At 36.2% G+C, this 25,033-nt stretch overlaps 1 protein-coding gene across 1 annotated transcript in view; it reads left to right on the forward strand.

Moving 5' to 3' along the window:
* The first annotated feature begins 55 nt into the window (after positions 1-55).
* Positions 56-25,033, forward strand: part of UCHL3 (ubiquitin carboxyl-terminal esterase L3 (ubiquitin thiolesterase)) — a 46,790-nt gene continuing 21,812 nt past the window's right edge. The window contains exons 1-5 of the mRNA XM_009319536.1: positions 56-61; positions 12,154-12,282; positions 15,501-15,657; positions 16,017-16,102; positions 17,192-17,239. Coding sequence (XP_009317811.1) covers positions 12,208-12,282; positions 15,501-15,657; positions 16,017-16,102; positions 17,192-17,239 — 366 coding nt within the window. The 5' untranslated portion in view covers positions 56-61; positions 12,154-12,207. The remainder of the gene's footprint in view (positions 62-12,153; positions 12,283-15,500; positions 15,658-16,016; positions 16,103-17,191; positions 17,240-25,033) is intronic.

Consider the following 25,033-nt stretch of genomic DNA (forward strand, 5'->3'; position numbering starts at 1 on the left):
GGATCTAACTGGGGTCTTAACTCCCCTCTGTTTTCTGCTTGCTTTTCAGGTCACGAATCAGGTAAGCAACTTTTGCTTGAGGTAACCTTTAGTCTCTCTGCAGCTTTAGGCCCATTTCATTTTCATGTAGATGAAAAGACTCCTGCTTCTCCAACGAGAGTTACCCCTTCCTCCCCCACGGCTGTCTGCGCAGTCTTCTGATATTGGACGTTACTGGCACCTCCTGAAACCTCTGAGTACATAGTGTCATGTAAAAATACTATATGAAAGAAAAAACAGTAAAGGTAGAAGAGAATAGATGGGGTCTGGCTATTAATGTAATGTAATCTCTGATGTGTTTCGAGGTGGGTTTTAATTCATTAATTAATGATTAAAGCATTATTATATATAATGTGTGCCAGTTCTGGACCTGTACATGATGGCTTTGTGCACTTGTATGGATCCGCTTACATCACTGTGTCGCAGTCTTTTTCTTCCTTGGCTGACCATAAGAAATAATATCATTTTACCATATTTGCACTTTGCTACTTATTCATGACAATATCTACATGATTTTGTTGTTGCTGCTTTTGTTAGCGTAGTAGAACCCACACTAGAAAAAGGAAGCTTGTTCTAGTCCACAAAACAATGTTAAATGCTAGAGAAACTAGCTGAAAGGAAATCACACATACTCCAAACCTGCATCACGTACTCGGTGATAATTTTGAGTATATTTAACAAGCATTAGAGGTCAGATGTTGATCCCAGCAGGCCTATTGATAACGTTAAGGATGGTGTTTAAGCCAAAAGACTCTGAAGCTTCCATCAGTAAGATGACATTCTGAAAACTATGTTGTTGGAATATTTTGGAAATTAGGAATATCTGTGTGTGAAGAATGTATTTTTTTGTTGTTGCTGTAATATACTAATTGAGTCTGCAGGAGAGTGAAGGGTTATTTGATGCTGGGTCATTTTGTACTTGGCTTTATAGTTTCCTAGGACAAATAATTCTACAATTCTTACAGTATTGCTGCTGTGGAGCAATTTGAGAAGTTTTTAATCCCAGTCCTGAGTTAAAATTAACAACCTTTCCTGGGAGCTTTTCTCAAATGTATGCTATAATTTCCTCATGTTTTACATTTTTTTTAATTTTGAAATTCAGAGACTAAATTCCAGTTTGGAAGAAAATAAATCTGAATAAATGACTAGTAGAATTTCAAATTCTCTAACTTCTCACTTTCCAGATGTTGAGAGGAGCTTATCATGGTACAAATAAAAGTCCTGTCAGCTGTAAAGTAGAAATTGAGGAGGAAAAACTAGTGACTTTTTCCAAATATCTGAATTATTTTGTATTGCTACATGTTTATATTATATGGAGAAAATCCTAGAAGAACATTAAATGAACAATTCTAAGTGTGTTCAAAGCCTGTCTCTCTTGCCCATTGGCTTTGCGTTGATGATGGATGATATCTATCAATTGTGGATGATCGTGGATTATAGGAACTCTTGCTCTGCAGGGATTTCCTTGTTAATATTTCTGTGCAGAAAAGGCCACTTTAGACCAGTTAGAATTCCTCATTCACTATATTTTGCCAGTCTTAACTGAGAAGTTAAGGAAAAAAAAAAAAAGAAAAAAAGGTCAGTGTTGAATATGCATATACCTCGCATTATTAGTCATTGTTCTTTTAATCTCATCAGTACACTGGTAAACTGTATAACAGCAGGGCTATTAGTCACCAGTTATTCATATCCTGCTTACAACAACACTAACAGTAATTTGAGATTCAAATGAAGTTGTGAACACATTTTAAAAAAATCCTGTTGAGTTAATTGCAAGGACAGACTCTTTTTATGGTACTTTGTGCTGCGCTCTGTAAAATATTCTAGAATTCTTCAGGATTAAAAAAAAAACAATGGGGTGCTCCTAACAGCTGTAATACATGTGTCTAGTAGTAGTTTAATACATGTATCTCTTTACACAGACATCTAGCCATGTGTTTCTTGGTTTGTTTGGGGTTTTTTGCTATTTTTTTTTTTAATTGTATTTTATTTGTTTTAGTTGAGTGTTAGACTATCCTTGGAACATAGTACTTCTTTTGGTGTTAATGTTATTGCTAGGTGTGGTAGTGAACTCTTAAAAGCCCCAAAAATTCCAGTCAGCTGTAAGATGCGTGGATTCTTAAGTATTAGATTGTAGTCAGAACTGTCATTACGATTTAACAAATGCATAGCCTATTTTGATTATTGTACCAATCATTTTGTTGCCTTTTTTAATAGCAACTAGAAAGGAAATGCACTAAATGCAGGTTCATTTGCTTTTAATATGTTCTTACCATACTGTGTGCTCTCTAGTTTTGAAATATAAATTGCAAATTTGAGACTCTCTCAGTCTTTGTGGTAGAAATTCAGACAATAATGGAGAAGAACTGGTATTTCTTAGTTGTAGGGTATGTGAAATCTTTCCAAAATATCTTGAAAATTTTTCTCTATCTGAAAGCATTTATGTTATAATACAAGTCTAGGAATTTCTAAATCCTTAGTGTATATAGGATCTCTCTTTGTGCATATGTGTTAGAATATTCCTGTTTATCCTCACCAGCCAGTTTCTGAACCTTTAAATAATTCTTTCTTAGCTTTAAAGATTTCCAATGGCAGTGACTCACTCAGAATACCACAGCCACATATCTGTGGTGATCTTTTTAAGAGAGAAGTCAGCGTAGTTAAATGTACCATACAGTGCTAATTTAATTGTCACAATACTTTTTTTTTTTTTTCCCCCACTTCTACAGTCTGATAGAATGAGTTGTTAGTCCACCTCTGATACAGATAGAGTTGATGATTCAGCATTTTCAAAGCTCCACTTTGTGTACGGTGATGACAGGGAATGGTTTCTTCTCTTTGACCTTCAGCTGGGAGGCCTGACGTGACCAGTGCTACCCTTCTTCCTGAATCTCTTACAAGACTTTCCCCACTAATGGGAGAGAAAAAGCGAGAAAATGGGGTTTATCTGCCCACTGTTTACCAGATGATGTTTGGCTGTGTATCTTGTTCTCAATTTCTTCTACCACAAAAAAAACCCCAGTCAGACTGCATACAAATTTTTGGAGTGAAAAGATCAGACACAAGCTGATTGTTCTTCATCATGAAGTCGCTTCAGTCTGGCTTGCAACCCATGATTGATTCCCTAGCGAGCATAGATAAACAAAAAAGTAGTATTGGTGGGTATCTTTCTTGACCTCCCATGATCTCTCTTACCTTTCTTCATCTCACATGTTCTAAGAAATATCCTTACTTCCTAGATAAGGTACCATGTCAACTGATGCCTTCGTTATATCCAGATAAGGCTAGACTAATGGACTGCGTCTGATTACGAAGCTCAAGCACTGGCTTCAGGTAGTTCAGAGTTAAACTACTGAGAGCTGGCTGTGGCTTTCGGGTTCCTCTTGCCACATAGGGCTTACTTGCCAATTCTTAGTTACCTTCCAGCATTATTTTCAAGCCTTTGATCCTATTTTTTTTTTTTTTTAAGCCATTAAGGTACTGAAAGTCAGCTACATAAAGAAATTAATTTTAGTCTATGGATGCCCTTGACAGCTGTGGCTTTAAAGTCACAGGGGCAATAAAGATCACAAAACAGAACAAATGGCAGAAACTGGATACAGCTAGTCTTCACCCAGTTATGGAACACATTTCTTAAGGGTGTCGGACAAATACAGAGATTAATTAAGTATCTCGAGGAAACAAACTCTACTCTTCCATTTTATGAACTCTGCAACACTATTGCAATAAGCTTTCCCAAAAGAAAGCCCTACTGATCAAAGTCATTGAAAAGGCAGTGCCCGCGATTCTTGAAGTGTGTTGGGTGGTAGTACTTGTAGATGAGCTGCTGTGTTGGAGTGAAAGCCTGTCAGATGTGAAGAAACAGAGGTGTCCTTCTGAAAATGCTTAGCTAAGCTTACTTTTTTTTTAGTTGGGGGGTGGGGAAGTGGAGTTTAACTCTTCTGTTGTAAGCAGAGTGGAAATAGTGGAGACAGTGTGCATGCTTGGAAAGCAGCCTGTTATCATGAGTGTAGCCTCAGAAAGTGGAAGCCCAGGACTCAGTTTGTCTCTTTCTGTAAAGAGAATACCCCAGAAAGCCTTCCACAGAACCAACAAAGAGGAAGTGTTAATTAAGCACAAGGACAAATATGAAGGGACTGTAGACGTCCACTGTGAGATCAGTTGTTGAATGGCTTTTTCTAGTTTAAAATATCTCAAGCTATATAGATCTCTGATTGAGTTTAAATAGGTAGATATGTTACAAAGGGAAAATTGCAACTAGTTTGGGGTCTAAAGCGTTATTCATATGAATAGCTGAAAGGAAAGACTGACTTAGATCTGTCTTTGTACGTTACTCAGTAATTGAAAGCTGAGAAAACCAGGTATTTCATTCCTCTATTTGTACTTGCCACTTCTGGCCTTTTATTGTGCTCTTTTTTCCTGAGTTTCTGATTTCTGTTCCAATGAAATAAACTAAAAATTGTTACAAGGAAACTCTTACTGTCTCGAACACTGTTTAAGTGAATGGTGTGCTACAGAGGGGAAACAAGTGATAGTGGTTCATGCGGTAGGTTATCTTGTTGCAGTGAAGATGCAGTTCCTTGCTTCCCCATTTTCCTTGGCTTAAAGGACCAGCAGAATCAGTAGAATCCAATGGTTGTTTTAGTACACTGTAAAAATAACATCTATAACAGCTTATTTGGAAGAGTGGGTTGATCCAGCTCATGCCCATTATGAATAATTGTTTAGATCGTAGAAACAGGTCTCTAAGTGTTTTTCACAGCATAACGTGGTGTCCTGTTTTGAACCAATGTCTCGGTAGCTGCACCTCAGGACTCTGTTCGGAGCATTCTAAAGCTCTCGCTCGCTGGGGAGGTTTTGGAGGAAGCCTGGGTCAGCTGGTTAGCCCAGCTTTCTGTGTGCTTTGCGTTGCTGCCTGGTTCAATATATACAGCAGTGCCTGGGCATAATGAGTATTAAGTTTCGAAACTGCTTGATGGATATGTTAAAAATATATACCTCTCATTGTGAAGATCAGGAGCACTAACTGTAAGTCAGTGCTGCTCTTTTAGATACCCTGAAGAAACTAATACAATTGGAAGGATAAGAATTTTGTGGGTGTAAGATTTCTCACATTTTTGATGAAGTTGAAAGTGTTCTCTTTTTTCCTCCTTCCTTGCAAATTTTGGAAAAAATAATTTTAAAAAAGTGATGATAAATGGGCTGTATTCCTTGAACTTTATTATGAGGTCCTGAAATCCAGTGCTTGAGGATACTGAAGAATTTGTAATAAATCTTGAATTTCCCAAGTAAGTTTATTATAATGGAGCATCTCTTATTTGAGCAAGACCATACTGTGGCCACTCTAAATGAGGAGTAGTTGGTAAAGAAGAACAAAGCACCTCACGTAAGTTACAGCCATGTATTTGCTTCTGGTATGCCTTTTGACTTGCTGTATGGAACTAAAGCTTCTACAGCTGCTGCCACCTTGTTGTGTCAGTCATTTTTATTAATGGTCTGAAAGACGCCTTCTCTAAAATGTATTGAAAAATGATCCCTTCATTTTAATTTCATAAATGTCATAATGAGAGAGTTAAGAAATATATCCTTATAATGCCCAAACAATAAAATCTTGTTTGGGTGGTTCCCGTATTTCCGTAAAGGAATTTCACTTCTGAAACAAACAGGGTTTTGTAATATGCCTCTAGAAATGATGTATAAAGAATTGAAAGCAAAATATTATGCATTCATATTTGTAATGTACATTAGTTTAATAAGAATTGGATACTTAAGGGGCTGAATACAACCATCTATTTGTGGATTTATATAAATTGTAATATAAGTGTTTTTCTGTTGGTTTTTTTCTTGGTGATAATTCCATCAGGCATTTTTTATGCAGTGTCTTACTACTTTCTAGGGAAAAAGATTAGCTTCAATTTAACAGTGCCAAAAATTTTTATGCTTTAATGAAAAAGTTACAATATTGATTGTCTTCGTTAGTTTATTTAGATGTAGTCCTTCCAGTTTCCTAAAGCCATAGGCACATTTTGTTTTTTGCAGAAGAGAGTCTTAACTGTGGTTTTGTTGTGATACAGCGATGCTTTAATCCACTGAGCAGAAGTACAATAAAATGTAGTCTCTGTTGGTGTCTTGCTTTGCATTTGCATTTAGAAGAGAATTATAACAGTTGGTTCTTCCCACAAAAGCTCTTTGACTTTTGCATCTGAGTGTCTGGAAATATTTGTGCATTTTGCCAGTTTTATGTTTTCATGGTTCCAACTTTGTATAAAAATACCACAGTAAAATGTGGAAAACTCAAAGTCTTTGGTATAATGCCTTAGTATTTAGAATGTGGTGTTCTTGAAATATTTGCAAATGCTATCCAACTTTAATAGCACCTAAATTTCAAAGTCCGTTTTGTTTCAGTGTTTGTCCTCACTTTGTTTTTACATGCAAGAGACAAAGTGGAAAAGAGCATCGCTGCTTAAGACGATATTTAAATTATGCATTAATTACTTCAGAAGTTTTCTGTTAAAATGAATTACACCCTTACTTTCTCTTACCCCACTTACCCTTTCCACATCTCTGTCAACCCCATAAATCAAATCTTCCTGCTGGCTGTGTAACTGCGTTGGCAGAAGTACTATTTTAAACTGCTGAAGTCAAGTCATCTGGGTCAAGACGTTGCTAGGTTGCCTTTGTCCACTGGGTTTCCATTCTACTTTTGAGGCTCTTTAAAAATAAATAAATAAGTATGAACTCTTTTTTAATTAAATAAATTTCATGAACCTTAAAGGTAGCCAGAGTGCCTTCGAGCAGAATCATGTATTAAAGATAACTGCTCTGGGCTTCTTTCAGTGCCTAACAGTTAGTAGGTTAAAGTAGTGGTACCGACAATGAAAACAGCATAGGTTATACTGCATAGGTAACGTGCCTAAATGTGCTTATTTTAATGTTCTTGCTATTAACTGACATTTACACATACAGATTTACAGACTGTGGTGATTTAGAATAGAATCAGGGAGGCTGGAAGGCACCTCTAGAGTTCTGTAGTCCAACCACCTTCTGTTAAAAACAGGTTGCTCAGGAACTTGTCAAGTTCTGAATTCCTTAAAGGATGGAGGCTCCAGAGCCTCCTGGGCAGCCTGTGCTAGTGTTTGACCATAATAATTATTTTTTTAAATTTATTTTTGAATGCTTTCCTTGTCAAGTTCAAATTTCCTGTGTTCCAACCTATGTCCATTGTTTCTCATTGTTCTACTGTGCACTGCTGAGATGAGTCTCAGCACTCTGCACTCTCCCTTAGCTAGTTGAAAACAGTAATAATCAGGTGAGAAGGAAGGGCCTTCTGGAATACTGGGGGAAAAAAGGAGAAATTCATGAGAAGTGCAGATCAGGGGTGTGTGTGGGGAAAGTAATTTCAAAAGTGACTTTTTGTCTAATGGTTAGCTGGACCAGTGAAAAAACAAGCAGTGTTTTTCAGGAAGGTATTTTAATACAACAAGAAAAGAGACAACTGAAAATATGACAACAATCAGTAAAAATAAAGTTCTGAAAAAGTTAATAAGCTAGATACAGACATGTGGTGTTTTCTGTTGTTGCTGCTGCTCTTGTTGTTCTTCGTAAGCCCCTGTAAGACTTCTGTAATGTAGCCAAGTATCTTCTTTTCTAAGGTAAATGCTTGAAGACATATAAATTAAGAACAGAATGTGATAAGCAGTGACTGAAAAAGAGTATCTAACACTCTCTTGTGCAGATCTAAAGAAATATAAAGCTGCTATTTTATGTTAACCTGAGTATGTAGTATCAATAAGCTAAGAGAAAGTAAACAGCTGAAAGTGAGCAGGCCCTCAGATACAGCGTAAAGTACCCTAACTGCTCCATCCGGTAGGTATCTGTAGAATAAAGTTGCTTGTGTAATTGCTGAATAATTGGAATGCAAAGCAGCAGAGGTCCTTCCCTATGAATGACACTGTCTAAAAAGCATACAGAACTGCCTGCTGTCCTAAAACAGGAATGCTTTTGTCGGTGGGGAAGGGGTTGCTTCACCTCCTGGTGCCTAACTGACTCCTTCTTGTACCAGCATCTTTGTCTGGCCTAGGAAAGAGCTAGAAAAAGACTGAGGGAGAAAAAAAGGAGGTTTAATTTAGTTATTACTAAGGTATTCAGGTAACTTGCCAAAATTGACGCTGTTGCTTGTGACATCTCTTTTCTGACCTTCCTGTGTCACATCTAATATGGAGTTTTGTCCCTCTAAAGAACTTGCTCTGGTTCCTAACAACTTGGTTTTATTCCTGCAAAATTTCTTCTCCCTGACCTTGCTAAATACAGTCTTGCCTTGCTTTTATCTGTTCAGAACACAATTGCAAAAGATTACTTATCTGGCTGTGTCATTGATTGGACTCCGTTTTTTTTCTTTGCATGTCTCCACATTAAAAACAAGCTCCATGTATTTGTTTTAAGGGTTCTTCCCATCCTGCCATCTATTGTCCATCTGTTACCCATTTGTCAGTCTCTCTTACACAGGGGCTTATGCTGCCAGTTTTTATTATCTACTTACTAAATTTTCAGAAGGATATCTCTACTTTTTTTTTCCCCAGGCCTGAATGAAACCCTCTTGATACACAGAGATAACCCCTTTGCTTATTTTGGGTCTCTCCTTAGTTTTTTTTTTTTTTAATTATTATTCTACAGTAAAGTTGTTAGGCGGCTCGTGTGTTATGATCACTGCCTGTCATACCAAACCTATGCTCTTGCTGTTCCCTGTAGTGCTGACCATCACTTCTAGTCATCACTCTCATTGTATACTGAAATTTATAATTTCTTAGATTATAAAGTTTCTGGGCCGTATGGTAACGTGAATAACGAAAGCCACCCTATATTTGTGGAGTTTTAGTTACATTGAATATTCTATTTAGGAGTTTGAGTAGCTGTTCTTGGGTTTAGGGAGCATTTTGTTGATTTGGGGTTTGTGGTTGTTTTTTGTTTGTTTTGATTGGTTGGTTGGGGTTTTTTTTCCCCGTTGGTGTAGAACAGGACAGGAGAACCTAAATCACTTATTTGTCCAGTAGCTTAATATGATCCTTCTAGCCTTGCCTCTTCTGGTTGTGGGGTCTTTTTCTAAGTTAGTGTTGGGTTTTTTTTGTTGGGTTTTTGTACCCTTATTTCATGTAATCTTGCAAAATAATGAACGGTATTTTTTCAGTTGCATTACTTTTCCCACAGGTCTGAATAACAGCAGTAAAAATGATGGAAAGATTAGTCATGGGCTTCATAAGAAAAGTACTAGAAGTACAAATAATATTTTAATGCACCCATACACGTACTCCCCCTTCGGAATTTTTTTTTTGTCATTCACAAAGTGGTAATTATCTTCACAGCCTAGAGGGTTAGAATAGGAGTTCAAAATGTACTGTCTTCTGTTTCATCAGCTAGTAAACACTTAACACTTTCCCTTTTCCCCATTTTCATTAAAAGGTAATAATTTGGCCTTCTTCCCAATCTTGGCAAGACTTAAAGGTGGTACAGAACCAAAAGAGCTTGATGTATTACATAAGCAGTCTTCTGAGTGAATTTTCTTATTGTACTTCAAAACTACCTTGTTTTTTAAAATAGTCAAAAAGGGTAGGTTCTGCAAAGCCTTAATTATGACTTGTGCCCAGTCCCACAAACCTCTACATAAGGGAACAAAATTTCCTTAAGAGCTTGATAAAGACACTTTATTTTTCCCCTCATCCTCTTTTTCCTCTTTAAATTTATGGTCGATCCATGTTTTTCATGATTAGTAGGTATTGTAAGAAAAAGAGAAAAATGGGGAAAAGTGTTTACATGGCCTTATGAAAGGAAAATCTCCATATTTTGCAATGTAGCCAGAATCAAATACTGAACTAGCTCTGTGAACTGTATAGGTTATTACTGTAGATACACAGAAAGCCATATTAATTTTTCCAAGATATTCTTTAAACTTTTTTCAAACTTAAATCGCCTTTACTTGCCCTTGGTTTTGATGTCATGTCTTGCAGTGTAAAACGGAAAGAGAATAATGCATTTAAAATGGTAAAGTGTGGGTTTGTGTTCACCCCTCCCCAAAACACTGGCTGCAACCTGCAGCTTCATTCTCTTAATAAACTTAAGGGTATGTATGTTTTCTATCATTATGCCCCCTTGTAGGAGATATTCCTAAGTGTTACTGGTAAAAATCTTCCTTACTCTTAATAAATACTTGTTGTCCATACATTCAGCCTTTGTAGAAACTGTCTCCTTTATATCTCTAAATATTGAGAGTCAGCCCCTTGGCTATGTCTCCTGAAAAACAGCCACCTTGCCTCTTGCCCAATACAAGTTGAAACTGCTATTTGAAGGGATTTCGTGTTAGACGAAGACACTTGTATTTCACTGTACGTTCTTGTGTATTGTTTTAATAAAATATTCATTTGGGGTATTTTTTACAGTTATTTCTATGTAGGTATGAATCTACTCAAACATGGCATAACTGTTACTGAATTCTTGTGCGTATGTGCAAACCTACTCACTAGGTAGATTATGGAAAGAAGAGAGAGTCATCTATGCCTTTCATTTAGGCTTATCATCTTATGTGATTCTTCAGCATCTTTACTGCAAATGTATCAATAAATAGATTTCTTCAAATAGTGTTGGCTGGAAGTATGATGAAGCTTTTAAAGTAAACTTTCCCTTCTAAGAAAGATAATGGGCAAATTACTCTGGTCTTCTACAGCATCACTTTTGGGAAGAGTATTGGGAACCGCAGAGTTGGTTTTGCTGAGAGCTGGCTAAAAAAATGCTTTAGGAGTTCATTGGCTTTCCATTAGAGAGGGTAGAGGAATATTACTTGCTGCATGTTTTTCCAAGCATTTAAATTTGCAGCTGTTTCTCAGCAGACTTTCCTTATTTTAAACTCGAGAGCGCCAGGTGACTGGATAAGATTTACCTGTAGAATATGGTTTTTCCAGCGGGAGAGATAGTAAGTTGTGAACTGTTAACTTTTTGGAAAGTACACAGTGTTTCCACATCTTTAAGTTTTTTCTGCAAAATGTATTTCTTTTACCAGTAGAAGTAGTGTTTCAAGATAGGATTTGTGTATGCCACAGTGTACAATTAGCTTTTTCTTGTAATTATGAGTGGTCAGTGTGTGTATAGTAACAATAGTTTCTGAATTCAGTTACGTTCTTCTAGACTCTGGTAACACAAATATTTCAAATTGTTTTAGATCATATATAGTTATTAATTCTGCAACTGTTGTTGTGGTACATAACTTACCTGAGTAAAAGAAGAATATCTGATTAAAAAGTGAGTGCCCGATTGTAGTCTAAGGGTGTCAAAGCTTAGTAGGTGCTACAGTCTCTCTTTCCTTCTTAAGTGGCTTAACGTTAGGTAAAAGACCTAAACTTACTTTTTGTATTGTGACATATAGCTGTAGTATAGGAAAGATGATCAGAAAGCCTTTGGCTTAGATGCTGTTCAGAAGTTCTAAAGAAGCAACTGAGAATTACTTGAAGATTCATGATTATTGTCTGGCACTTAATCTTTGTCTACTTGAAAATATGTTACGCTATCATAGTTTGAAAGCATTTTTCATGTAAAAGAACACCTTAAAAGGTACACCTACTAAAATATGTATCTTGTGTCTCTTTGCTCAAAAGGCCATTGAAGATCACAACTTTTTTGAATTGCTGAAACCCAGCAGCTCCAATATGAGCACTGGTGTCAGGTATTCTGAAGTACTCATGGAGTCAAATAATATAAGTTTATTCATACGTGCTCTGACCCATGATTTCTAGTTAAAGTGAATATTAAGTACTTCTCTATTTTGTGGCAAAACACTTTCAAAATGGCTGAAATGCCTTAATGCTTTAGGAAATAGTGCTGGGAGTGTTTTCACTTCCCTTTCATAAAGCTATTTAAATAAATAAAACATGGGAATTTTGTGTGTCTTTGTTAGCACTACGATTTATTCAGCCTTATTTATTAAAACTTGAATCTCGTTTATTCTCCTTAAATTTTGGAAAGTATGCGTTGTTGCAATGTATTTCACATTGTAAATACTCTGTTATGCTTCTAGAAAGATAAGTATATGAGCATACTCATTTAATATTATTCTATTTTTTTCTTTTCCAGTTTCTCAAACAGTTAGGTATACATCCTGACTGGCAGTTTGTAGATGTTTATGGTATGGAACCAGAACTGCTTAGCATGGTGCCAAGACCTGTCTGTGCAGTGCTACTTCTCTTTCCAATAACAGAAAAGGTAAATGTTTATTTAATAATCAGCTAATCATTTTTCTTTTACCTGAAATGGGAATGAACAGTTTGAATCTTGTACTTTGGTGTCATAATAGAATCAAGATGAGACTCAAAACTTATTCAAGAGACTTCTTAATTAAAAACAACAACAAAATGCTTCCTTCAGAACCTTCTTTTGATAACCTTACATGTATATTTCCAATTTCTTTTCAAGCTGGAGTGGGAAAAGGTAATGTAGAAGCACAGAGAAATATGCCTCACATTTTTCTATTACAGACAGTTTAAGGCTTTTTTTTTTTAAATATGCACTGTGAAATGGCTCAGTTCTGCTACTTTTAGCAGAAAGCTACAATAGCATAAGCAAAATAAGAAATAGGGTGTAGGACTGTATCAAATGCAACTACTTTTTGAGTTTTCATACCATTGCACTGATCAAACTTCAGTCCACTTTCAGTTCAGTCATCAGTACCAATATGGCTTTCACTTCTTGGACAGATGGGACATATTTCTAAGATGAAAGAGAATTCCCCCCCCTTCTTCCTCTGTTAGGCTTTGAAATACTTGATTTGGTTAAATCTTCGAGTCTGCTTATTTTGTGTCATCATATGCTTCTACATAGAGAGGAAATCCATCTTACATATCTCCTTTGAGTTTTATGTAGGTTGAAATGTGTGATTCATACTGATCTTTCAATTTATAGAAATCTTATGTGATTGTGATAAGGTCAGCCAAAAAGTTTGAGGTGAATCTGCCCAAACTTCTTCCTTTTAATGTATCTCTCAAAAAGAACACATGGTTTATAAGGACAAAGCAGTTACCTATTAAAGCTTAACTTCTATAACAAACCTGTTTAAACAGAGAGAAGAGTGACTAGGTCAGTTCTCTTAGTCATTAGGTCCTGTAAACCCTTGCATTCTCAGTTTCTCCAAAACAGCTATGCAGGCAGTCCTTTTCAGGCTTGATTTCAGCCACCTTGATAGTTTGGAATTTAAGCAAACTATTAACTGTCCTCACCTGTCTTCAGGAAATTTCCTTTCTGTCATCTTTGAGGCATTGGTTTTTTGTGTGCTGTGGTTTCTGTCTGACTGCTTGAGCTACAGGTCTGAGCTCCTTCTGTGACTGTCCCTTTTCTTTTGCCTCCCTGCCTGTGCAAACTTCCTTTCCTGGATCATGCTATGGGAGCATCATCCCATGGGAAAGAACAACCTTCCTCTTGTTCCAGAAGGTGTATCCAATTTCATCCTGAAGAAGCATATGACAAACAGAACCAGAGAAACAGCATATGCTCTGTTGCATCGATCAATCAAATTTGACCACCAGCCAAATATTTTTCTCCAGCATGTTAATCCCTCGGAAACATAATGGACACAAGTGTTTCTATCAACTGTTTAGCCTGAGTATGTGAAGGCTGAATCTTTCTTGTGAAGTCCCAGTGTTCTGAAGCTTTTGTTGTTCAGTGTGAACTCCACAAGACTCTTGAGCATTATTTTGTATTTCTGGAGTACTCTTCCCCTCCTCAGTCTCCCTTTAAATATGGCCTGTTATATTCTGCTTTTATTTAATTTATTTATGTTTCTTGGCTGTGTCTACGTTTATGAAAGTGTGCCTCTTTATTAATTTTGCTGCCTTTGTAAACACTTTTCTATCATGTCTTCGTTCTTCTGTCTAGAAGTTCCGTTCTTTCATGTTTCCTATATACCAATTTGCTTGAACTTGCCTTTAGGACAAGATACTCTTGTTAGCATACAGATAATCTTAGGGTTATTGTCCAGTTTAAAGGTCAATGACTTTCTTAGTCTGCATTGTAGGTTCTAGACAGAGTGAATTGGGCATTTTGGGCATGGTCCAATGAATACATACCATGGGATAGCTCAGGTTAGGAGGGACCTCTTGAGATAATCTGGTCTAACCCTTGCTCAAAATCGTATTTTCAGTATTCTCAACATTTACATATTTATTTTTGCCATGGAGTTTATTTTGGTTGGCAGGGAGTGAATGGCAGCTATATTGTTTGCCTTCTCTAACCTGAACTTTTGTCCTATTATTCTCTATGTTTTTTTTTTCAATTAAGGCTATTTTTGTTAACTTGTAGACAAGTGGTGTCAAATTAAAATGCTTTGTAAATGCTCTTGGTATTACTTATACCATTCAGACAAGCTGCAAGCATGGAATCATGATACTGGCAAAATTTCTTGTTTTCTGTTTGTCACTTAGAGTCATAAGAGAAACATAGAGACATAGAGTCTAAGAGCAAAACAACCTCCCCCATCAGGAGGAGTTCCTTGATAACATTCTGCATTCAAACTTTAGTTTTGTCATACTTGTATAAAAAGCCCATCTACTTCAGTATTTTTTTGTCTGCAAAAGTACCTAGTAAAAGAGGCAAAGGAGGAAGGAAGAACAGCATTGTCTGGAACATTTGCAGGTTTTTTTTCATTCTTTTTCTGTTTGAGATGAAAATCTTAAAATACAAAAAAAACCCACAATACCCAAAAAACCCCAACCAAACAAAAAAACAAAACAACCTCCCCCAAAAGAACCAACAAACCACAACCAACAAAAAACCCCCACAAAACCAACACACTGTTGCACAGTGTAACAGATTTTAGTCAGTTATGATCTTTACAAAACAAGTACTTTAGATTGTTCAATCAAACCAAATTCTTTCTTTTACTAGAGAAAATAAACATTCACTTTATGAATATGGCTTTTGAAGGGTTTGTTTTGAGGCCATGAGCATTATATACATCTTATTTTATATTCCTAGAAAAAATGAAATGTAAAAATGGAACTTGTAAGAGTGCTTCATGCTGATTAAACACCTGAAGTATTATGGTTTGCTTGATAGCGCTTGGAGACCCCTGTCCTTAAAAGCTTCTTGTTGGATTGAAGAGAGATGGTGACAGGTGCAGGAAAGGACAGATCAAGGAAATATTTTGAACATTTTTGAAATTATGTTAGATGACACATATTTCCAAATGACGTTTCAAGTGTGACTGGTTTTTGGCCAGTGACAAGGCATTGGTTTAAGAAACAATATAGAGCTGTTCAGCTGAGTAAGTTTACATACACTTGTCGGACCACGTGTTAAGCGTTTCAAATTACAAGTTGAGTTTTGGTTTTTATTAGTTAGCTGTTGCTTTTTTAAAATTATTTTTTCTTGAATAATGTAGCCAGTATTTATTTGTACTATTTGTGAAATGTCTGTAACTTTCCTTCTAGTATGAAATCTTCAGAACAGAAGAAGAAGAGAGAATAAAAGCTAAGGGGCAAGATGTCAAATCATCAGTGTATTTCATGAAGCAGACCATTAACAATGCTTGTGGAACAATTGGGCTAATTCATGCTATTGCAAACAACAGAGAGAAAATGAACTTTGGTAAGGTTGGGTTTTTTTGATTGGTGTTTTTTTTCCTTAACTGTGGGGAGGCACAGAGGGAAGGATATGTTTTGTACTACTTTCTCTGAATATAACCATTCATAAAGGATGATCTCTATTCAAAGAGCATTTCTACCTATAATTATAAAAACAGTATTTCATACTAATCCACAAACTAAAGCACTTGAAGTGTTGCAAACTGCAGCAGGTAGCAATTCCTCTTGCAATCAGCCTTCACTGTCTGAAAGATACGATGTAATTATATCTTTAAGTCTTTCTTGGAATGAAGCATTCTGTAAGCTTTGAATGAAGTTGGAGTTAAAGCATGACTCTAATTATGTCTCTTTTATTTTTTTAAGAAACTAATTCTTCACTGAAAAAGTTCCTAGAAGATTCTTTATCTATGACTCCTGAAGAGAGGGCCAAATATCTAGAAACTTATGAAGTTAGTATCATGTGTTTTTACTTTTATTTAAAATGGTATAAGAATTACTTGCATGAGCAGGTACTGTCCTTTAGGACTTGATCCAGTGAAGCACTTAAACAATTTGATTTTACACATGAGCTTGTGATCATATAGTTGCTACAAAGAAAACCCTGCTTTGGTAATTTAAAGTATTCCTGCCTGCCCATAGCTTAGTCAGCAGAATGGATTTTGTCAATGTTCCTCATCCATATTAATGCACTGGCTTAGTTTAAAATGACTTTGAAATGGATGAGAAATGTGTGCATTATCTTTTTGGTGGGTTCAGGATGCAGTTTAATGGTCAATTTAAGCTGATCTGGGGCTATTGCTGAAAGGATGGTCCTTCTGCTGCCTCCTTTCATTTGTGCCTTCTAGTCATCTCTCTTTGGCTCTAGCAGTTTGGGGCACACAAAGAGCTGATTTGGCTGAAATATAATCTCCTTACCGCACCACCCCAAACAATTAGATGAGGCAGCTGATAGTGCGGTTAGCCAGATCATTAGTGCTGCTTGAAAGGATGTGGCAGAAACATTTGGCCAGTGGTGGAAGGGGAGAACGGTGCTATTGCTCCTGATGGTAATGATGATCCTCTCTCAAAATGAAAATCTTTGACTTCCAAGTCTGAGTTCAATTTAAGCTTATTGTGAAGCCCTCAGGAATAAGGGTGTTAACACGTGGCTGAGGGAAATAGCGACAAACAGAAACAGTAGAGGTTCGATGACGTTTTCTGTAGAAATGTTGGACACAAGATGTCTGATCAGAGCTTCTATCTAAAGTATTTTGTCTGCTAAGAAGTGATATATTACAAAAACACTTGCCCATGGTGTTTTCTGTGTGTAAAAGTGCCATTACAAACTGGTTTGAATTGACTGTTATGAAACTGAAATATTGGTCTTCTGAGATCCTTGGAAGTGGAAATGATTTGTTTATCAATTTTTTTATTTATTACAAGCACTGAACAAAAATAGCTACATCTATGGCGTTTGATAAAATGAAGAGCATACAGTGATTCTTAAAACACTGAAAGTCTCTCATTTCAAGTCTGATTGAAATATCTTTTAATTTTAGGCTATTCGTGTCACTCATGAATCCAGTGCCCATGAAGGTCAGACTGAGGTATTCATTTTTTAAAAAAATCTTTGTTAATAACTACTTCGAGTTGAATATAATTGAAATGAAAACATATATTAAAGGTTTACAGTGAAATGGAGATTATTGCTTGGTCTGCAGTATTGTGTCATTAGTCAAAAATCAGGGCACAAAATCAAGTGGCATTGTTGGGAGGGAACCAAACTTGAAGCTTGTTTGGGTTTTTTTTGGCTTATGGTGGTTTTTTTTTTTTAAGCTTTTATATAACATGGATGATCTTTTCAAGCTTCATTTCAGAGTAAATCAGCCAGTAATAGTATTTTTAATGAAAGTTGAGGGTTCGATGTTGTAAATTTGTAGGTAAGACTGTAAGATCCATAGTAATCATACAAGTGGAACAAACATTTTATGAAAGAGTCTGAAAAGTTTTACTTCAGGAAAAGAAATAGTACAATATTTGGTTTGCCATTGTGTATGTGCTGTTTGTATACAAATAGTAATTCAGATAAATTCTCACTAATACATATATTTATAAGCTTTTATCACCCAACAAATTGAGTGATATAAAGAAGAAAAAAAAAAACAACCCAAGAACAGCCCAACCCCAAAACCAACAAAAAACCTTAAAATAAACATAAACTTAATATTCAACATTTTTCTGCTTCAGTCATACTAAGGCAGTTTTCCGTCTTTCCGGTTCAGATTTCAGTATCTGTTCCACAAAAAGAAATTTGATTAGATTGTTGCTAGCACTGCTTTGTTTGACAAAGAGAGGAACCCTCTTTTGTTTGGCTGTGACTCCAGTGGCTCATCCGCTTTCGGTTTTTTGAAGTACAGTAGGTGAGGTTTTCTTTCTTCTTATGGCTTGTGCAGTGTCTTCTAAACAATGCAGGAGAAAGCAAAGCAGTCCTTTCTGCTCCCCCTTGCCCCACCATCTGGAAATGAAAATTAAGATAATTGTTTTAACCATTTCTATTACAGATACTCAACTTCCTTTGTGATATTTTCTTTAAAAAAAAACACCACTCTTTCTTCTTATATCTTTCTCTAAATTAATCAAGGTTCTATATTTCAAGACGAAACATGAGAACAAATTCATCTTTCTCACCCTTTTCTGAGAGACTCAAAAAAATCTGGTCTGTTTTCTTTACAAATGAGTCCTTTCCTAGATATTCTTGGCAAGCTTAGTAAGAGAGAGGCTATGGAGATTATTCCCACAAGTTGCTGAAGACTGAATCTTTTCCTAAAATCCTTGTGAAAGAGAAAAAACTACTTTGGTTGTTTTGATGTACTGTGACATTCATCCAGGGAATGGTTTGTCTATGCATTCTTCTGGCAGAAATTATGGAATGATTGGGATTGGGAGAGAAAATGCGAGGGCTATGGTGTTCCTGAGAGTCTTTGTAAAGATTCAGGAAGCATCTAAGTGATGATGGAATCTCCTAATAAGGGACAGTTAACTTCTTGAACTTCCACAAAGTAATTTCTTTCCTGATCAAGATAACCACAATACAAAAGATTAATAATTGTGTGGAAAGATGAAGACTTTTTTCCATATTAAAAATTTACAAGATTGTCTTAGCAACCGTGTCTAAACACAGATATTGAATAGGTAGTTTCCTTGCCAAATATTTATTATTCCATTTTGCAAAACTGAATCTGGAAGTAATTCAATATGGATATTCCTTAGACTGGCAAAATAACTTTTTCCTGTCTTTCTGTTTCCAAAGTTGAAATAGTACAACGGCTGAATACATGTCCTAGGACCATTTTTCAGAATAGTTCTGATCCATCAACCAAGAAGGAAAGAAATAAATAAGTTATCTTACTGGAACATCTAATTGCCTGAAGATCCTGTCCTACCATAGTGTAGTTAAATTGGCAGCAAGGCCTCCCTTTTCATCTGTACAGGGGGAATTGCTTTACTTTAAAGTACAGTTCTTTTTAAGCAAAACAAAATCTGAAACGTGAATATGCTGAGAAGTGTAACTGAGAGTTGGAGTGAGTTAATCTCCTAGTCTTTTTCCCTCCAGTGGCACATTGTGAATGTTGCTGTATACCCCTTCATGTAGCGGTGAAGGGACTGATGAACAGCATGCCCTTGAAGATGCTGAAGTTAGCATATGCAGGTCATACGAGGATGTTGACTTGTCCTGCAGGGTAAATTGATAATTTCTAGCACCTTTGGAGCAAGAGAGAAGAGAATCCCATTCCTCCTGCATATCCGTTATTGTTATGATTACTTTCCTGAGAATTTACACTTCCTTTCAGAGCACTGGAAAGGAACATGTTTGCCTTCCTATGACTGTTGAGTTTTTGTTCTCTCCCCCCGCCCCTCCCCAAACAGCCAGGGCATTTTGCATAGAAATCTTTCCTTTGAATAAAGTGGCTTACGTAGTTGCTTAATGATAGTAAGTGCTGTAGCTTTGCAAGCAAAAAGTCCTTTCCAGGTCTCCTACAGAATTAAAGATTAAGAAAACGTGCAGGCCTAGGATGAGTAACTCTGCTTGTGTGCTTCCTAAGAATAGCCTGCTCTGTGGGTAATTTTGTGCCTTAGATAGGTATTGCATACTACTGTCCACTCAAATTCTTCTGAAAATGTTGCTTAAGCTCAACTGTGTTAGACAGAGTGACTTCCAAAAGTGGGATGTATGGCAGTCAGCTTTGCTGATTTGGTTAAGAAGCTTTGTAACTGCTTTCAAGATTCTATTTTTTTCCCTTCCACCATGCAAAACGCACCATCACACCATTGAGATAAAAGTAAAATTTTCTGTAATCTCGAGATGCAGGAAGTTTAAAAATAGCAAAGAGTACACACAGGTTCTCTTGTTCTCTTTGGATAATACTTTTTTTTTCTGGGCTCTGATTTCTCAGATATTTGAGGATTCAGTCTTTAATGATTCTAAGTAAACCCTTTATTTGTTGATTGCTCCTGACAGTCTTGCTAAGTCTTCGCAAGCTTTTTTTATCATCTCAGTGGCTACTTGATTTTTACAATATGCTAGTGGATTTTCTGCTTTTCTTCCTGTTCCATGTATATGAATATTTCAAACCTCGAAATAAAGCAAGTCTGTCTAGAAATAAAACTAGAAGTAATAAAAAATGTTAATTAAAATGTTAGAAGTAATAAAGCAATGCTGTCTTTCTAGTAGCTGTGTATTCCATCTATTTGTCTTGTCTCGTGGGTAGGATTTGTTTCTGTTTTAGGATAATCTCTAATCAGATTTTTTTTTTAAATGTTTTGAAGAAGAGTTCTATTTGGGGGGGGAAAAAGTATTTGACAAGATATTACTTGTATAACTTTAATATTAGTGGACTGCTAGATTCTACATTCCAGTTAGTGATTGCTGGAAGAGAAGAGCTACGGTGATCGGTTTGCTTCTGGGATTTATCATTAACGTGTGATCTATTTAGATGAAACATTAAGATGACTTGCTAAGCAAATGGATTGAAGCTGAGAGCCAATAGAGTGGTCTGCCTTGATGAGTGCTTTAACAGGCTTCCCAAGTTTGATAGCTGTGATTAATTTGCCTAGTTTCCAAACAAACAAACAAACAAAAGGCTGTGTTCCTAGCCATTTTAGGTAACTTTTGGTATTGCATTCAAAACTTTTACAAGCCATCTATGAACTGGATTAGAACTGAGTATTTTGAGGAGGCTTTTTGTATTAAAATATGTGAGGTTTTTAATGAAGCTTACTGAATTTTTATTAGATGACAAATATTTTCTTAAAAACAGAAGTTGTTTTGTTCTTTCAGAGAGATTAAATTTTAAGAACAGTTAAGCAGTTTTCATTTTGCTAATTCATTTCAGATTTGCAAATTGAAAGGATTGTAAATTTGGACTTATCCTTCAGGCCAGGTTTTGGACCAGATTTGATTCAAGTTCTGTGTTAAAACGCCTGGATTCTGTCACTCCATGGCTCACTTTTTTGCTACAGTAAAGCAAATAAATAGATAAAGCAGTCCTATGGGTACTTCTATGTGTAAAAAATGTAAGTGTGTTTAAAATTACTTTAGTAGCAAGCAGTAAGATCTGGGAATAACTCCACAGGAGAAACGTGGTGTTGGTTTCAGGGGTGGTTTGATTCTGGTCCCATGTTCCAGTACCATAATGAAGGCAATTAATGTAAGACTCTTATAACAGTCTTTCTGTTAAACTTTATGCTGCTGAAGCTTACACTTTCTCAAGTGACAGGTATTTCATATCCAAAGCTGCCAAAAAATGGATCTAGGTCTTTATGATAAAGCTTCATGGACCCAGCTCACTCTCCTTTCTATGCCATAGCTCCTGAAAGGCAGCTATTGCTGAGACTAGAATAGTTGCCAGTTACTCAAGACCCTCTTTATTCTTTCATGAGTCTTCTGCTGAGCATATACTTTTGTTTATAATATCTAGGATGTCTGAAGATGTGGAAAATATAACCTGCTTCTTTGCAGAACTGCACACTCTTTTAAGGTGGTCCTTATATTATTGCTTCATACTGAGCAGTGTTTGAGTTTTACTGTTTGTTTGTTTTGCATTTGGGTTTTTTCTTTTCTTTTTGTACTTCCTGTGCCTCCTTCAGCAGTTCACGAACTGCTGAAACCCTGTACTACCACACATCTTAAGATTTCTGATACCCTCTTATACAAAAAACAACAACCCAAAAAAACCCCTGAAAAACCACAACCCTTCAAAAATATGAAAAAGGCAATACAGTTTGTGGATGCTAGACCATCCGCATTAGCTGTCTAACCTACAGTGATCATTAATGAAGAAGTTACGGCAAAATCTGAGGGAGGAAAAGTAGCAATTAATAGCACTGATCAGGATTAGGTTCATATCTATCTTTTTTGTATTACTATCTTGCGTTGCTTTCTTTCAAAACAATCACAGTAACTATTTTCAAGTAAGAGATCAGAAAATCTGAGGGGAGAGTGTTTTGAAAACAGAAAAACATGTCATTACATGAGAGAGACTTCCAGGTCTAGAGTCTTTTGCAGAGCAAATAGCTCTTTTGAATTTGGAGTTGGGGAAGAAACTTACTTCCTATTCATTTTCCTTAATAATAAAAAGAGTAGGGAAGGAGGAAGATGCGAAGGCACACTTGCTACAGAAATAAACCAGTAGAAATTGTTTAACTCAATTAAACAATGGTATGCTGTGATAACTTGAGGGAAGTTATTCCAGGTAGAAAATATTATCTGCACTGATTCTTGAAATAATAAATGACCTTTTTAATATGTGAATATAATAAAAATATCTTGCTACTCACATTGTTCTGCGCTCGTATTACTGACATCCATATCCACTACTTTGCAACTATGCTTCATTACAGCTCAATTCTGCAGTAAGGAAAATGGCAAGCTATACCATATAAAGTACTTTTAAAAAGATTAATTGGCCTTTAGTCAAGGAATTAGATCTAGAGAATAATCTGTATTCAATTTCTGCATTTCTAAAGGCTTTGACATGCTTAGCTCCTGTTCAAGTACTATTCTGGCAATAGTATCTGAAGTTTTAGCCAGCTGTTGTGTCTGTGTCTGTTGAAATCATTCTGGATTGTCAGATTACCTACAGTATCTTCTGTCTTCCATCAGCTTCCCAAACAGCTTCCTGAAACGGCTCATCCTATAGCCTTGTAGGAGCTAATGCTGGCACAGAGGTGTTAGAAGCCCACTCCCGGGAAGAGAGGAGAAGGCTTAACAGACTAGAGTTAGATCAGCTTTTGCTTCTGTGGATAGCAAATACTCAAATAGTTCTGGTGTTAAGTAATTGGCAGGCTGTCTGTGCAACATCAAGGTATCATTAACTGCTGACAAATGGCTTTCCATATCACTTTTTGTTAAAAAGTTCAAATGATGGAGTGAACTTTTTATTATGTCTTGCAGTACTTGCGGCATATGGAACCACTTTTGTGTTAGAGGTTGAAATTTTTTTGGACAGGGGAGTTTTAGCATGGTTTATGCATTACTGCTTAGCAGAATGTGATTTGTGGTCTTTGGGAAGTTTAAGTCTTTAACTGTTATTACAGCATAGCTCAAAATAATGTTTCAATCAAGCAAATAAATACAAGTGAAATGGCCACTTGAAATACCTGTGTTAGATATTGTTTAGAGAATAATAATAAGAGCTTTTGATTTTGTTCGTGGCCTAAATTTGCAGGAGAAAATTAGGAGCTCTCAAATTCCTGTTTTTTCTTTCCTCTTTCTTAAATGAAGTTTAACCTACAGTGTTTCAGTTACTAGTTATTATGGAAAAGAGAAGAAAACAGAACTGGAGTATAAAATATAACAACTATTTCTGAGAGCACAGAAAATACTGCCTTTGGTTCTGTAACTCCTCCTTTTTGGTGGTTTGGTGTGTTTTGTTTTGTTTTGTTTTTTTTAAGTACACTTCATGCATCTATTTACCAACTGACAGCTTTGGCTATTAGAACTATATGTTGGGCTAAATGAGGCTCAGAACTGAGCAGACTGAGGTGCTGCATCTGAGCTGCCACTTCAAATGAAAACAACATTCTTGCACCTCATTAGACCTCTATCAAAAATACTGATGGTGGAAAAATTAGCCTTTGAAAATCAAAATTGATGTTTGACTCTGTCAGTGTAAAAGTCACAACTGGTCTCAGACGTTCACAAAAAACTGAAATACTTGTGCACATCAGTATGTGTACTTAGATATACTTTTTGTTCACAAGTATGATCAGGAATATTTTTAACATGGATTGAAGTTGTCAGCCACTAAAAAAGCTACCACAGCTTGATTTCTACCTTAACTCAAACCATAACTGCAAACTGTAGTCTGTAAACTTGTTTAGTGTGCCTTGAGAACTATAATCTTGCTTGGAATGTGCTAAGTTAGACTTTGATCACAGTAACAGTCGTTAACATTGGCAAGAACTAAGTAGAGTCAATGCACTCTGTTCTCAACTGCTATAAAACTTGAACTTTCAAAGATGTCTGGCTCCCTGGGGCATTACAATTTATTGTTAGAGAAGAAACATAAAGGAGCTTCTCTTTCGCTCCTGCCAAGAACATATGGTGGGATTTTTTTTCTTAAATAGCCCATATTCCTTGGTGTTTCTTCTGAATAATCCATAGTCTTGTAAAGAAACATTTGCATCTCAGGAGAATATAAAATCAATTATATAACTGTTTCTAAGATGATTTTTGTTTAGCTTAGCATTACAGAACAAGCATGTAAGCTCTCCTGTAAAGGAGGTGATGTTGCCTAAAAACGTTAGCTGTGGCTTTTTCTCTTTTACAGCCTACGCAGTAAGAAGTGTAAAAATCAGCTTACTAGAATCATATGAAATGTTTTGGAAATGCTACTTGGTTAGTCTTTTGACTCATCACATTGCCCTGTTATTTAATGTGTCAGTGTTTGAGACATATGCATCAATCTGATATGTGTACTCTACTGAGCAAATAACTAATAAGGTATTAATACAGTATTGCTCCTAATTGTTATTCTGGGTCTTATGCTTAAGGGTAAAATCTGTACGAAGGAACTCTGATTCCTAGGATGAAACATAACTGTAGAGGATATTCGCACCCACAAAGCAGCCCATGAATTTAAATAACAAGTATATAAGAAATAAATAAGTGAAAGTAACAAAATGTTTCTACAGTTTTGCATCCAACATCTCTACCAACCTACTGCCTTAAGGTTTTTTGGTTGGTTTTTTTTTTTTTTTATCTCTCCAGTCCGTAACGCTTCCAGTGCCGGTCTTGCCCTATGTGCGTAAGAGACAGTAAGCAGCAGGCTCTAGCCATGTGTTTGCTCACTGGCATTTTAGCAGGCTGATCATGACAGGTGATGGTTGAGTTCACACTC

Source organism: Pygoscelis adeliae, unplaced genomic scaffold (genome assembly GCF_000699105.1).
Source record: "Pygoscelis adeliae isolate BGI_AS28 unplaced genomic scaffold, ASM69910v1 Scaffold500, whole genome shotgun sequence".
Classification (NCBI taxonomy): Eukaryota; Metazoa; Chordata; class Aves; order Sphenisciformes; family Spheniscidae; genus Pygoscelis; species Pygoscelis adeliae.